This window comes from Trachypithecus francoisi, unplaced genomic scaffold, assembly GCF_009764315.1.
Source record: "Trachypithecus francoisi isolate TF-2019V2 unplaced genomic scaffold, Tfra_2.0 Lachesis_group20, whole genome shotgun sequence".
Classification (NCBI taxonomy): Eukaryota; Metazoa; Chordata; class Mammalia; order Primates; family Cercopithecidae; genus Trachypithecus; species Trachypithecus francoisi.
Genome location: NW_022681466.1, coordinates 41,109,068 through 41,124,325, shown reverse-complemented (window position 1 = coordinate 41,124,325; position 15,258 = coordinate 41,109,068). Strand labels below are relative to the sequence as shown.

Below are 15,258 nucleotides of genomic sequence, written 5' to 3'. Positions count from 1 at the left end.
GCAAAACCATCCTTCAAATATGAAAAGGAAATAAAGTCTTTCCCTGACAAACAAAAGTTGAGAGAATTCACCAATACCAGAACCATCTTACAGGAAATGCTAAAGGGAGTTTTTCCATTGGAAAGAAAAAACTACTAATGCGCAAAAAGACAACATGTGAAGGTATGAAACCCACTGGTAAAATTAAGTATATGAACAAACCCAGAATAGTCTAATACTGTTAACTGTGCTGTGCAATTCACTCATAACTCTAGTATGAAACCAAAAAGACAAGCCTATCAAAAACAGTACTACCTACAGGAACCTGTTAAGAGACAGGCAATAAAAAGATGTGTAACTGAGACAACATAAAGTCTAAATGTGGAGAGATAACATATATACGTTTTTTCATTTTTTGTTTGTTTCTATACTTTCAGATCTAAGATAAATTTTCATCTCTTTAAAATAACTTGTCATCGCTATAAAATGCTTTTTGTCAGGCTCATAGTAACCACAATGCAAAAATCTATCATAGATTTACTAAAAATAAAAAGCAATTAATTAAAACATATCACCAAAGAAAATCATGTAACCATAAAGGAAGAAAGGGAAAGAGAAGTTACCAAACAACCAGAACACAAACAACAAAATAATAATAGTAAGTCCTTACTGATCAATAATAAAATTGAATGTTAATGAACTCAATTCTCCAATTAAAAGACACAGAGTGAAGGGCAGAGCAAGACGGCCAAATAGAAGCTTACGTAATTCTTCCCCTCAACAGAAACACCAAATTTTAACAACTATATACAAAAAGCACCATCACAGGAACCACAAATCAGTGAGCAATCACAGTACCTACTTTTAATTTCATATGGCTGAAAGATACATCAAAGAGGGTAGGAAAAACAGTCTTGACCTGCTGATGCCACTCCTCCCCCATCCACCAGCCAGATAGCATCCGTGTTCTTGGGAGAAGGAGAGCACAGAGACTGTGAGGCTTTGCATTGGACTTAGTGCTGCGCTGTCATGGTGTAAAAGAGAACCAGGCTGTAGTCAGCTGACATCTGCCTGCAGAGACAGCACCTGGACTGGCCCATGCCCAGAGGTGAATCGCTCATCCCAAAGGTCAGAACTTGAGTTTCAGCAAGCCTTGCCACCACAGGCTGGAGTGCTCTGGGACCCTAAGTGAACTTGAGGGGCAGTCTAGGCCAAAAGGACTGCAATTCCTAGGGAAGTCCCAGTGCTGAGCTGAGCTCAGAGCCAGTGGACTAGAGGGGCACACAACCTACTGTGACACCAGCCAGAAGGCTAAGGGAATGCCTGTATCAGCTCTCCCAAGCCCTGGGCAGTGGCCATCTGGCATGGAGAAATCTGTGTGCTTGGGAGAGGAGAAGAGCAGCGACTGGGGAACTTCACGTTGAACTCAGTGCTGCCCTGTCACTGTGGAGATCTGTCAGGATTCATCACCTGCTAATTAAGGAGCCCCTGGTCCCTGAATAACCAACAGCAATACCCAGATAATACACCTTGGGCATCGGGTTCTGAGATGTCCTGGCTTCAGAACTCTGGATAGGTTCATTTTATCATAACCTTCTATTACAATGGAATACAAAATAATTCTCTTTTGGATTACCCTAGAACTCGAGTGGCCATGACAAGGAATAAAGTTTTTAAATAATTTAACTATAATATAATTCAGCAATTCTGGTTACTTTTAATCGAACTTTGATATAATTCACTGAATTCTAGTTAAGTGGAATCCAAGTTCATTTCATACATGTCAAATATTTCCCTCTTGCTCCCCAACTCCATACGGTATCTATGTTGCGAGACGTAACGTTACACTCAGATATGAAAATCTGACATATTTTGGTTGAATAATACATTATAAATTGCACGTGTTCCTAATTTTAGCAATAATAGCAATAGAAAAAATATATTCAAAAGTTACAAACTTAATAATCTTTAAATACATATATGCATCAGTTAAAAACAGCACCATATATTCTTTATTAAGTATCACAAGTTATAGGCTACTTTTACATTGCGGTAGAATAGTGTTTAGAACTAATCTTTCAAGAATACTTTTTAAAGTTCAAATTTGTTTTCTAAACAGAATAAAACTTATCAAGGAGACTCTACAAAGATTTTTTCGTTTACTTATTAGGTACAGAAATCTTTATGTTTACTATTCAAGTTTGCGGGCTTCCTTTCTGCCTATTTCTAGATGTTTCCTCAATTCATGTTTTTCTCCATTTTAAATATCACTATTAATTCCTTGAGATATTTTTCACCAACCTTACAAACAAAATGATCAAGTCACAATTCCTCACTTTGGCAATCTTAAAACTAAATTCAGATTTATACTATTCGGTTATACTTTAAAATCCCATACAAGACCAATTTAACCTAGCTCTCCCTGTCTACCAAAATTCAAAATTCAAGCTCCTGGGTAAACTGGAAGGCTGTCTGCTTTTAATGCAACTTCATCCAAATTTTTGCAGTAGGCAATTTTCCATTAAAAAAACAAACCTAATCAAAAGGAAGTTCACTCTTTCTATGAATAATCATAAGATTGTTTAGTATTCCATTTAAGTCTTTTATTAAGATTAGCGTCTAGCAAATAAAAGTACAAAAACAGTCATAATAACTTTGCAGTTTTAGTATCTTTAAGGTATTCCTATTTGACGATTAATCCCTGTTTCCACCAATATTATAAACGTTGATTTATAACAACAAGCAAGCAACAAAAGATAAATGAAGAAGATTTAAAAGTGCTATAGGAAAGCTTTTCCACTCGTGTTTAAAAATATAACTTCTTTAAAAATACAACTTCAGGGGTAAATAACGTTTCTCCACTGTAATGAAATATTATAAAAACTATGCATATTAAGCAAGAAAAGATACGTTTTCAAGAAGCTATATGTCAGTTTGTTGGAAAAATAACAAGTAAAAGTGAGGAAAGACCTCCAATAACTCCAATAACTTCTTCCCTTTGGTCTCAAACCGACTGGGTCCACCCACTTCTATTGGTTCTTTGATAATGCCACAGAACAGTCTGAAAGTTCTGCTTACTCCAGGGACTGAACATAGGGCAAATTCTTCTCATATACGTGTATTCTTTTTTGTTTTTAATTTTTAAGTTTGAGGGTACATGTGCAGGCTGTGCAGGTTTGTTACATATGTAAATGTGTGCCATGGTGATTTGCTGCACCTATCAACCCATCACCTAGGTATTATAAACCCAGCATGCATTAGCTATTTTTCCTAATGCTCTCCCTCCCCCACCACACCCCCTAACAGGGCCCAGTGTGTGTTGTTCCCCTCCTTGTGTCCATGTGATCTCATTGTTCACTTCCCACTTATAAGTGAGAACACGTAGTGTTTGGTTTTCTGTTCGTTAGTTTGCTGAGGATAATGGCTTCCAGCTCCATCCATGTCCTTGCAAAGGGTGTGATCTCATTGCTTTTAGGACATCAAAAAGTCACCCAGGACAAGCGCTATTGTTCCAGGGCCCACCCAGCCCTTCCCTCAGCAGGCTTATTCAGTCCTCAGAGCATTCTGGGCATTTTTTAGGAAATACAATAAACAGAAACACCTAAAAACAATTTATCTCTGAAATTTTATTGAAATTCCTCTTTTGAAAAATGTCTGATTTTTACCCTAACAACTGCATCCTCACCCAAATCTCATCTTGAACTGTAGCTCCCATAATTCCCACGTGTTGTGGGAGGGACCCAGTGGGAGAGACCCAGTGGGAGATAACTGAATCATGGGTATGGTTTCCCCCATGCCGTTCTTGTGACAGTGAATAAGTCTCACAAGATCTAATGGTATCTAAGGGGAAACCCCTGTCACTTGGCTCTCATTCTCTCTTGCCTGCTGCCATATAAGACGCGCCTTTCACCTTCCGCCATGATTGTGAGGCCTCCCCAGCCACATAGAACTGTCAAGTCCAATAAACCTCTTTTTCTTTATAAATTACCCAGTCTCGGGTATGTCTTTATCAGCAGCATGAAAACGGTCTAATACAATTCCTAAATATTTTTTCATCACGGCATGTTTTGACTCAAATCCTACACCATGGGAAAAAATATACGTGTGTGTGGGTGTGTGTGGGTGCGTGTGTGTGTGTGTACAATACAATAAGTTAAATTCCAGTGTTTCAAAGTTTTTAAAATCATTACATTTGTATCTTTATAAATGACGAAAACTCAGTATTTCACTAGAAGCCCAAACCCCACCACTAGGCAATATGTCCATGTAATAAACCTGCACATGCACTCCCTGAATCTAAAAGAAAATATTTTCAAAATCAATATTTATACTTCAGATTTCCATGTACTCAATCTATATTATATCTATATGGAACAAAAATGTAAAACAATGCAGCTTTTCGCCAGCTATCTCTTTGAAATTATTTGTGAAAGTTTATTAACTGTGATGCTGAAAAGGGACTCAGATGAGACTGGAGGGTTCCAGAGAAGCTCCTTTTCCTGGCACATCTGATCTGCTGTGGCTGCATCCATCCTCTCCATCATGGGCTGACCAGTGTCCCAGAGTCACTGTCTCTTACATGGACTATTATGATGGCTTCATCTTCCTTATTTTCCTGCTTCCACTTTCTCATTACTTAAATTTATATTTTCTTTCCTGCCAGGGTAATCTCCCTAAAGTATAGTTCATTCATGAGATTTACTTACCCTGAAATGTTAGGATATTTAGGAACCAAAGTAAGTATGCTAAAATCAGATTCAAGATTACAAAGTAATAAACTAAAAGTAAAAGATGAATCTATGTATTACACATGAATTCACACAAGAAAAAAGTCTGAAGCCTCTTACATGGAGAATATTTTTTCTTTTCATTAAAAATCCTGGATGGGCGCAGTGGCCCATGGCTATAATCCCAGCACTTTGGGAGGCTGAGACGGTGGCTTGCCTGAGCTCAGGAGTTCATGACCGGCCTGGGCAACACAGAGAAACCTCGTCTCTACTAAAACACAAAATAAATTAGGCAGGCATGATGGCATGCAGCTGTAGTCCCAGCTACTCGGGACGCTGAGGCAGAAGAATTGCTTGAATCTGGGAGGCGAAGGTTGCAGTGAGCCGAGATTACGCCACTGCACTCCAGCCTGGGTGACAGAGTGAGACTCCGTCTAAAATAATAATAATAATAATAATCGTACACTTATTAAAAAGCTCTCTTTCCTACTCTATATTCCATAAGCCTCCTAATAGCCTCTCTTAACAGGCTGTGGTAGGGTGTCCTTTCATTATAGGTGAGAAAAACTCTCACCTGTTTAAAAAAAAGTACGTCATCCCTGACAACTCTCCATTTATTATATGAAATACACAGAAGGCTGTTCAGTCAAAAACTCAAAATAGACCTTTAGCTATTTCCAGAAACTTGGTTTACACTCTGCTCCACCCCTTACTGGCTTAAGTGATTTGGGACAAATTGAAAGTATCTCAGGACCTTGAGGAATCCTCGGACACGTTTAATTAAAAATATATGCAAAACATAAATAAATTTTTTAAAACCTCATATGCTTCCCAACTAGGGTGAGCATACAATATTTAACTACCATTAATGTTTTATTATATTTCTTCCTTCTAAAACTTTATTGGTTTATTTTATCTTTATTATTGTCATAAGCTATAAAACATATGTATATATGTATGTTTTTATATAAATATAATGTCAAGATCCCTTTCAATGCATTTACACACACTCTCAACACCTTATTCTGGGTGATAGAGTAAGGCCTCGTCTCAAAAAAAAAAAGAAAAGAAAATGTTCTAAAATTGAATTATGGTGATGGTTACAAAATACAAAACTCTGTGAATTTACTAAAAATCATATATTGTGCACTTAAAACAAGTTATTTTTATGGTGTGAGACTTATACCTCAATAAAGCTATTTTCTTTAAAAAGAAAAAACAACTGATGCCAGGAAAATATTACTTCTTCTGGAGAACCTGTTGATATGATTTTACAAGGCAATGAGAAACTAAGTAAACAGAGCTAACATACATATATAATAGGGTCCTTATAACAATAATATTAATAATACATCTATATAACAGACACTATTCTATATGTTTTATATAAATTCTTCTAAGCCTCTCAACAATCTCAGAGGGAAGATCTTATTATTATCCTCATGTTATAGATGTAAAGCCTAATCACATGGAAATTAAGCATCATGCTTAAGGTCACACAGTTAGTAATTTAAGTTAGAAATTGGAAGGGTGACAACTGGATGCTCTTAACCCACACTAAATTCAAACTGTTCCCAAAACCACCTAAAAGAGTTCAAGTCAAAGCAAATTTAGAATTTAAATACAGTAATACTTTTACATCTAGTACAATATCTACCATTGTCTACATGTTTGTTATAATTTAATTGCATGTTAATATGTTTATACTATAAGTCATTTAAGTCTGTTCTAGAACTAAAGACAAATATTTTATTCATCATTTCTTATAAAACTTAATAAATGCAGGAACTTGCTGAAATGAACTCCAATAGAAATTACTAAATTCTTTTTCCTATATTTACTCATTATTTAAGTGATATAATCCTGAAAGCATTTTTTTTTTCTAACTTTTAAGTCTGGGGTACATGTGCAGGTTTGTTATATAGGTAAACTTGTGTCATGGGGTTTTTGTACAGATTATTTCATCATCCAGGTATTAAGCTTAGTACCCATTAGTTATTTTTCCTGATCCTCTCCTTCCTCCCATCCCCCATCCTGCCATAGGACCCAGTGTGTGTTGTTCCCCTCTATACGCCCATGTGTTCTCATCATTTAGCTCCCACTTATGAGTGACAACATGCAGTATTTGGTTTTCTATTCCTGCATTAGTTTATTAAGGAAAATGGCCTCCAGCTCAAGCTATGTTCCTGCAAAGGACATGATCTCATTCTTTTTTATGGCTGCATAGTATTCCATGGTGTATATGTACCACATTTTCTTTATCCAGTCTATCATTGATAGGCATTTAGGTTGATTCCATGTCTTTGTTATTGTGAATATTGCTGCAATAAACGTACACGTGCATGTGTCTTTATAATAGAACATGATTTTCTATTCCTTTGGGTATATACTCAGTAATAGGATTGCTGGGTCAAATGGTACTTCTGTTTTTAGGTCTTTGAGGAATGGCTCAACTAATTTACACTTCCACCAACCGTGTATAAGTGTTCCTTTTTTTCTGCAACCTCACTGGTATCTGTTTTTGTTTTTTTTTTTTTGCCTTTTTAGTAATAACTATTTTGACTGATGTAAGATGGTATCTCATTGTGGTTTTGATTTGCATTTCTCTAACGCTCAGTGATGTCGAGCTTTTTTGCTTTTTTCTTTTTTTAAAAAAACTGTTAAGAAAATGTTTGTGGTTTTATTGTATCATCAGGCATTGAAACATCTGAACAAATCAATGTCTGGGTAGTTAAGCAGCTGCTTTCTCCTTCACTTCTTTGGATTACTAGAGCCACTTGTCAGTAGATTTAAAAAAAAAAAAAAGGACAACTTTTGCATTACTTAAGTCTTTCCAAGGCATGCGCTGGTACAACACTAACTTCTCCCATCAAATGCAACTAGTCTAGTGTCCAAACATCATGCATAACACCTCGGTGGCAGCACAGCACTGTGCCCACTCTCACTGTGGCGCTGCTCATTTGTGCATGATATCTGGACCATCTGGAGGAGTGGGAATGGTATTGGGAAGACGAGGGAGGAGGAAACAGCATGCCTGGCTGAGAGGAGATCAGCCGAAGTTGTGCAGGGCAAGCCTGAACGCGTCATTGGTGCAAACCCAAGCATCATTGGTGTTCTTTAATAGGAACATGTGGTGGAACCCCATGATGGGATCTTCACGTCTTAAGCTGGCCCACAACCATGCTGATGATGCAGCTATGTGGCGTGGGCTGATGGTCCTGTGCCGTGAGGCTGTACTGGATTTTCTGGAACGGAAGGCTAGACAACTTCTCCACAGTGGCAGCTTTCCCATGGAACTGTTGTCCTTCCCATGTAAGGCATGACGCATCAATATAAATTGCGCCTAGTTGGGTTCTATCTTTATCAAATAACTGGTAGCAATGTTGAATGAAGCTGGATCCAATCTGCTCCTAAATGGGCTTGTCTCCCACTCTGGAGCATCACCCAGCCTTGGGGAGACCTGAGGGGCTGGCACGATGGTGGCAGTGGTGGCAGCAAACCAGCGTGGTGTGCGTGAGCGTTTTTTCATATGATGGTTGACCACATGTATGTCTTCTTTTGAAAAGTCTATTCATGTCCTTTGCCCACTTTTTAATGGGTTTTCTTAATTGTAAATTTGTTTAAGTTCCTTATAAATGTTGGATATTAGACTTTTGTCAGATGCATAGTTTGCAAATATTTTCTCCCATTCTGTAGGTTGTGTTTCTTTTTATATTCTAGTGAACTACTACTGTACATATATTTAATACTAACTGAAAAATAGAAAGCTTGTCCATATTAGTGTCAGGGTTAAAAATATTTAGAATGTTTATGACAATGCAAAAAGAGTTTAAAATATCAGAATAAATACGTTAAGGCATTTTTGTATTTTATTATAAAAACAGAGTTTGAAAAAGTTAATCAAAAAGATGGTTTTGGAAGTTTTAATCGAATACTTTAAAATAGACTATACACTGTCTCAAAATAATGCTTTATTATGTTTACAGCACCAAAAACTTAAAAATTAACCAAACTTATAATATCCACATTTGTTGTTTATGAATTTTAGCTCCTCCAAAAATGCAATTATTTGGTTTTATACCATCATCTTCCTTTCATTAGAGTCTATTTAATTCCCCATATGCTTTAATAACTTATCTTTGAAAAATGAAAAATGAAAATGTACAACTCATACCATTAAAGTTTCAGATAACTTTTCACTTCTGGAGGTTATTAAAATTATTTTCTACAGTAAAAACTAAATAGGAAGCAAAAGTGTTTAATACATATGTAGAACAAAAATTGAAAAGAATAGTAAGGCAACAACATTAAACTAAACTAGTTTCATTTCTTAGAAACAATAGCAACTGGCAAATGAGCTTTAAGGAGTTAGCATTTAAAGTGAAAAATGCTAACTACAATCCTCCTTCTTAAATAATGATAGGTTCTGAAATATCAACTTGAGCTCTAACCCAAAGATGAGTTGACAGTTTCAATTGCTTGGAGAGAGTATAAATATCAAGTACATCATCCTCTCATAGAACAATTCCCAGCCTTTTTGTCTTTGATACAATTACTATGTCAGAATAAAGCCACTCAACTTTTCCATTAACATCTCAAACATATTATATATCATCCCAATTCACAAGACTATCCCTACATGGTCACAAAATTTTACAATCTGAAAGAATCAAAGAACTTGACACTTAGAAGTCCTTAGGAGAAAAGGAAAGAGTATATCTGGTCATGTAACAAGATGAAGAAAGAGAGCTGGGAAATAGAAAGAAACAAAACTAGTAGAGGCCAGCATCTCAAGAGAGACAGGAGAGGATGGCACCAAACTCCCAGGATAATTTACTCTCCACTTTTCCTTCACAACTCAGTTAAAGACTTTTCCTTCTCTAAGATGCCTCCCATTACCAGTCCATCTTACCATTACCTTATTATGTTTTTAAAGTATTTTGCCTTATATAGCATCTATCATGTTTTCATATGCATATAAATTTATATTTATATATATATATATATATCCCTGTTTTCTCTGATAGCCTCTCTACTATATGTTCAACATGCACAGAGGAAATAAACCCTTATTAAATGAATGAAAGAAAGAATAACTACATGAATGAATAGCACTACATTCTAAAACTGAGATTTTCCATCTTTGTGTATTTTTAAGGAAAAAATTTTGTTAATACTCAAGGCAAATTTCTACATCACAAAGCTGTCTTGTAGCAAAATGGAACTGTCTCTAGGCCAAGCAGATCTAATGCTATTCTTAGATTCAAAAGCAGTAGCAGTCACAATATTCTTTTTTGGGAAAACAGCCAACTTGCGCTGTTTACTTTGAAGTTAGACCTCACAATAATTTAGCCTTTCACTTTCAGACTACATTATTACTACTATGCTGGGGACTGTACTGTTAAGGTCATCCAGACATTTAGCCAAAATGAAGGTATTAACTATATGGAAGATGGATAAATAATCTACGAATAATTTTATTTAACATTCTAAAATATCTTCTTTTAACTCCAAGTAAAATTGAGTATTTTGGCAAAGACCTTTGAAGTACCTAAAGAGGGTTACTTGGCTCAGAAAATGATTATATTGTATATAGAAAACTGCAGAAACTTCAGGGCTCTTTGACTATCTACCAGCACCACTAAAAGATACTATATTGTTACATATATAAACTCCTAATATCACACTGAAAAGATCTTTCTGAACTTTAATTGCTGTTATGGTCAACAAGTTAATACCTAGTTATTCTAAGTACTTCCAATGCCTAACCTGGACTGGAAAATCATTAAGAACATCATTACATCTTGAGCTGTCTTCTCAACCTTTTATTTCCTTTAGTATGATATTACAACATGTAAACATTGTAGGTACTAAACAAATATTTGTTGTCTTACCGCTATTTAAAGCAAAGGTCCCAAATCCCCAAGCACCATACAGGTCCATGGCCTGTTAGGAACCAGGCCACAGCAGGAGGTGAACCCTGGGCGAGCCAGCATTGCCACCTGAGCTCCGCCTTCTGACAGATCAGCAGCGGCATTAGATTCTCACAGGAGTGTGAACCCTACTGTGAACTGCGCCAACAGGAGATCTAGCTTGCACACTCCTTATGAGAATCTAATGCCTGATGATCTGAGGTAGAACAGTTTCATCGCAAAACCATTCCCCACCCACCCCCTACCCATGGAAAAATTGTCTTCCATGAAACCAGTCCCTGGTGCCAAAAAATTTGAGGACTGCTGATTTAAAGAAATTACCTCTTCCTTAGATTTATAAAATATAAATCAATAAACCAATGAAGAAAGGATAAAGAAATTTAAAAAGAACAAAGGCAAAGTAGAACAAGGGAGAAAAAGTATGGTACATTTCATGAAGTTCATGGAGAAATCTTCATGAAGAAAGCTGTTAATTATTTTAAAGAGAAAAAAAGCAAGACTGGGCCAGGTGTGGTGGCTCACGCCTGTAATCCCAGCACTTTGGGAGGCCAGGGCGGGCAGATCACGAGGTCAGGAGTTTGAGACCAGCCTGACCAACACAGTGAAACCCAGTCTCTACTAAAAAAAAAAAAAAAAAAAATACAAAAATTAGTCGGGCATGGTGGCACATGCCTGTAATCCCAACTACTCAGGAGGCTGAGACAGAAGAATCATTTGCACCCAAGAGGCGGAGGTTGCAGTGAGCTGAGATCGCGCCACTGCACTCCAGCCTGGGTGACAGAGTGAGACTCCATCTCAAAAAAAAAAAGCAAGACTGCCCTAGTTTTGTTCGAGATTTATTTAACTTAATACCTAATGAATATTATTGTTCTCTCCTGATTTCATCTAATTCATATTGACAAGGTAAACAAATAAGTCCCTCTGTAGATTAAAAAAATGGATGTCTTGTGATGCCATAGTTTACAAATCACATTAAAATGTTCTATTCAGGAACTGAGCCAATATATTTTATTAACAAGCAAAGTGAGAGAGAAGGAATGGTTATGCCATCTTCCCAGGCAGAATTCGATGTGTTTGATCTTGGGTATTCTTTTTGGCCTTTCTGTAAGTCATTCTTACTTGGAGGTTTACAGAAGCAAGTAAAATAAAATTACTGATTCTCTGGGAGTTAGCTAGGTATATTGAGCTCAAGAAAGCTTCTCCTCTTAAATCACTTTTTTGGGTCAGTCAACCTATTGACCTTCCTCCAATTAAACTTTTACCATTCTGTACCGAATTGCCAAATGTCTTGAATATCTCTCCAACTAAACTGTATAGTTCTATGGGAATGTACTACACACTGGCTGACACATGGTGGGAACTCAATATTTATTGAGTACAGACTTCACAATAATTTATGTTTTAAGTTATCTAAATGAATCAATGTTTTTTCAGCTAAAAACTGCAAGGTCAAACCTAGTAATAGCAGGACCCAATCAGTTTAGTAAATGAATGGAGAAGACAAATAAAATCTAATATTTTAATGTATGCCTAAGTACACTAAAACACTAAAATACCAAGTATATCATAAGACAAAACCTTTCCTAAATAATGCCTGTATAGTAATCCATTTTCAAATATAATAACTGAAACATTTCATTTCTCAAATTGCTCAACAAAATCTACAGAGGAATTTCTAAATGTCCTAAGACCAAAATCTCATTTTTTTAAAAATCTGTTTTCGTTTAAGAGGGAGAAAGCATCTGAAACCACTAAGTTCTATTTTCTTACATTCCTATCACTTAAAAACAGCTGAACTGATTTTTCTTTTTTTAAAAAAAATTACTGGCTAGTAATAAAATCCTGAAGATAGAGATTTGTGATGGAAAACTGATGCAAACTAATCCATAGCAAAGCTCTTATAAAAAGATAGTGTTTAGGTCCCAGTTACTTAATTTGGCTCACAGTTTAATAAAGGGTAGTTTTAAATCAAATGCATTACAATTTTACTCACTTCAAAGCTTCCTCAAATTTATGAATTTTCTTTTGAGTATCTTCTTTTCCTTTATCAAGTTCACTCTGCAAGTCATGAGCCTGCCATGACAAGAACATGGAAACTTTATTGGAAGACAAGTAAAGTTTACTTAAAAGAGACATACAAACAATGAAACTGATCACAAATCCATTTTTAATATTAAATTAGATTTAGATATTTCAAGATAGAAACTTGGTCTACCATAGAATGATTTCAATACTATACTCAAATACCTATTTTCTGTTCAAAGTGAATTTCTTGAGTCTACCTGCAGGTGAATTCTTTTAAAATAAATTCATAAGTTAAAAGAAAATGAAAAAAAGGAACACTTTTGATTTTTTCAATTATATTTTAATCAAAGAAAAATCTTACAAGATTCAAGAGAATACAATAAACAATGTGTCTATTCCCTGAACACAAAATGTTTATGATGAAATGGTCTTCTCTTCCACAGCTGGGAATAATTTGTATAACCATTTACTGAGTTTGGAAGGAAACTGCCACCCCTCCCCACCCACCATGCCTACCTCTTTCCCAAATGTGGATCATTTGAGTAAATGAGATGGCAGCATCAATAACAAGCGCTAAATGAAAATGTGTCTTCAGCCGGGCACAGTGGCTCACGCCTGTAATCCCAGCACTTTGGGAGGCCGAGGCAGGCAGATCACAAGGTCAGGAGTTTGAGACCAGCCTGACCAACATGATGAAACCCTGTCTGTACTAAAAATACAAAAATTAGCCTGGCATGGTGGTGCGCACCTGTAATCCCACCTCATCAGGAGGCTGAGGCAGGAGAATCGCTTGAACCTGGGAGACAGAGGTTGCAGTGAGTCAAGATCGCACCACTGCAGTCCAGCCTGAGCAACAGAGTGAGACTCTGTCTCAGGAAAAAGAAAAAAAAAAAAAATCTGTCTTCACAAAAAGCTCCTCATATGCATATGCAGATAAACATAACCAATGTGGACATTATACGGATCTTAAAATATAAAAGGGAAACTTTGGTACAGTGGACGGAAAGGAAGAAATGAAACGGCAGCCATGGCTCCACATACATGGCAACTGAGGATGCAGAGCCCAGCTGGGAGGGGAGGCAGGAAAGCTCGAGTTACTTGGTGGGGCGGGAATACTCACTCCAGACCTGTTGGTAAGCAAGGTGAGGCAGAAAGGGAAACGAGTGGCCAACAGGTTCAAGAGAGAAATGACAAGAACAACAACAAAACACAAATACACTGTGACAAACCACATCAAACTGAATCAGGGCTAGCCAAAAATACCTGTAGTTAGCTATTTATATCAGTTTAAACGGAGACCTATTTAACTCAACCCTATCTTTAACCTCTTCTTTTTAAAATTCTTTTGGATTTCTTCTCTCAGTGTTTTAGTAAATAAATACATTAATAAAATCAATGTTTGCTTATAAACTAAAAGAAAGTGAAGGTAGACAGGAAATTTTCCAAGATAATATCGAAAAGCTTCTATGGGCTGCTATGAATGATAATCTCAAAACTAAGAATACACCGAGAGGCAGAGAAGAAAAAGCAAGAGAATTAGAAACCAGTAGCCACTCTCCCCCATATTTAAATGGTAAATTTAAAGTATCTCATAAAGACTATTCGTCTTATGAGAAAGAGAAAGAGCAACTTGCCTCGCAAATTTTTGCCACTACATTTATTTTATTTTACATGGGGGAAAAAGAAGTCTGTTGTTCAAGTTTTTAACATGTTCAAGTCTCAAATTATTATTTTGGATCCCTAATATGTATTACAGCATTTGGCACATAGTAAGCACACTACACTGGCGTACAAACATTACTAAAGCAACAAAAGCACCATTTCAATGCAAAACTAGTCTTTTTAACGTGGAGAATCAAAGACTAAAATCTCAAAATGAAATTCAGATATGACCTAATACAAAGATCCTGGAAACATGTTTTTATATCAGTAAAAAATAAAATCTTAAGTGAAAAATCACCCACCAACTTAGGAAAAACAGAGAAAAGTAAATGTATTCAAGTAAAAGGTTGGGGGAAGGACAATTCAGAAGAAAGTTAAACGGAGAAACTAGTAAGTGAAATGTTATCTTACACTGGTGTTTACTTACACATATTTACCTATCCTTTTGCTTTAATTGTTCTTTGTTATTCAAGTTCTCTTACAAGCTGAATTCGGCCCAAATCATACATTTTCTTCTTTTAATAGAGGATGTTCTTAGATTTATTGATAGCACTAAAATATTATTATTTATGCCATTTTTTCCTGTCTCCTAATTTTTTATGTTACTTTTTATACATGGCATTTTGTTACTGTCCCAACTCCTCCATGTTCTGACAGATTGATACATAGAGACAAAAAATGACTTTTCCAGCTTTATTGCCATATAATTGGCAAATAAAATTATACATTTTTGAGGTATACAACATGGTGTTTTTAAAATTTATTTTAATTGACAAATAACAAATTGTATATACATATGATATGCATGAAGTTTTGATACATGTATACATTGTAAAAATATTAAATCAAGCTAATTCACATAGTCATCATATCGTATATATACTTATTTTTGTGATGAGAACATTTAAAGTTTGTTCTCTTAGCAATTTTCA

The 15,258-nt window shown here is 35.9% G+C and overlaps 1 protein-coding gene and 1 pseudogene across 11 annotated transcripts in view; both read right to left on the bottom strand.

Moving 5' to 3' along the window:
- The window catches only part of CEP112 (centrosomal protein 112), a 564,728-nt gene that overhangs the window by 364,208 nt on the left and 185,262 nt on the right, over positions 1–15,258 (bottom strand). For all 11 annotated transcript variants that reach the window (XR_004430727.1, XM_033183912.1, XM_033183914.1 and 8 more), the window contains one exon: positions 12,633–12,712. Coding sequence is in view for 10 of the 11 variants with exons in the window: in XM_033183912.1 (XP_033039803.1) it covers positions 12,633–12,712 (80 nt within the window). In the remaining variant the exon portion in view is untranslated. The remainder of the gene's footprint in view (positions 1–12,632; positions 12,713–15,258) is intronic.
- On the bottom strand, positions 7,361–8,482 carry LOC117066556 (annotated as a pseudogene).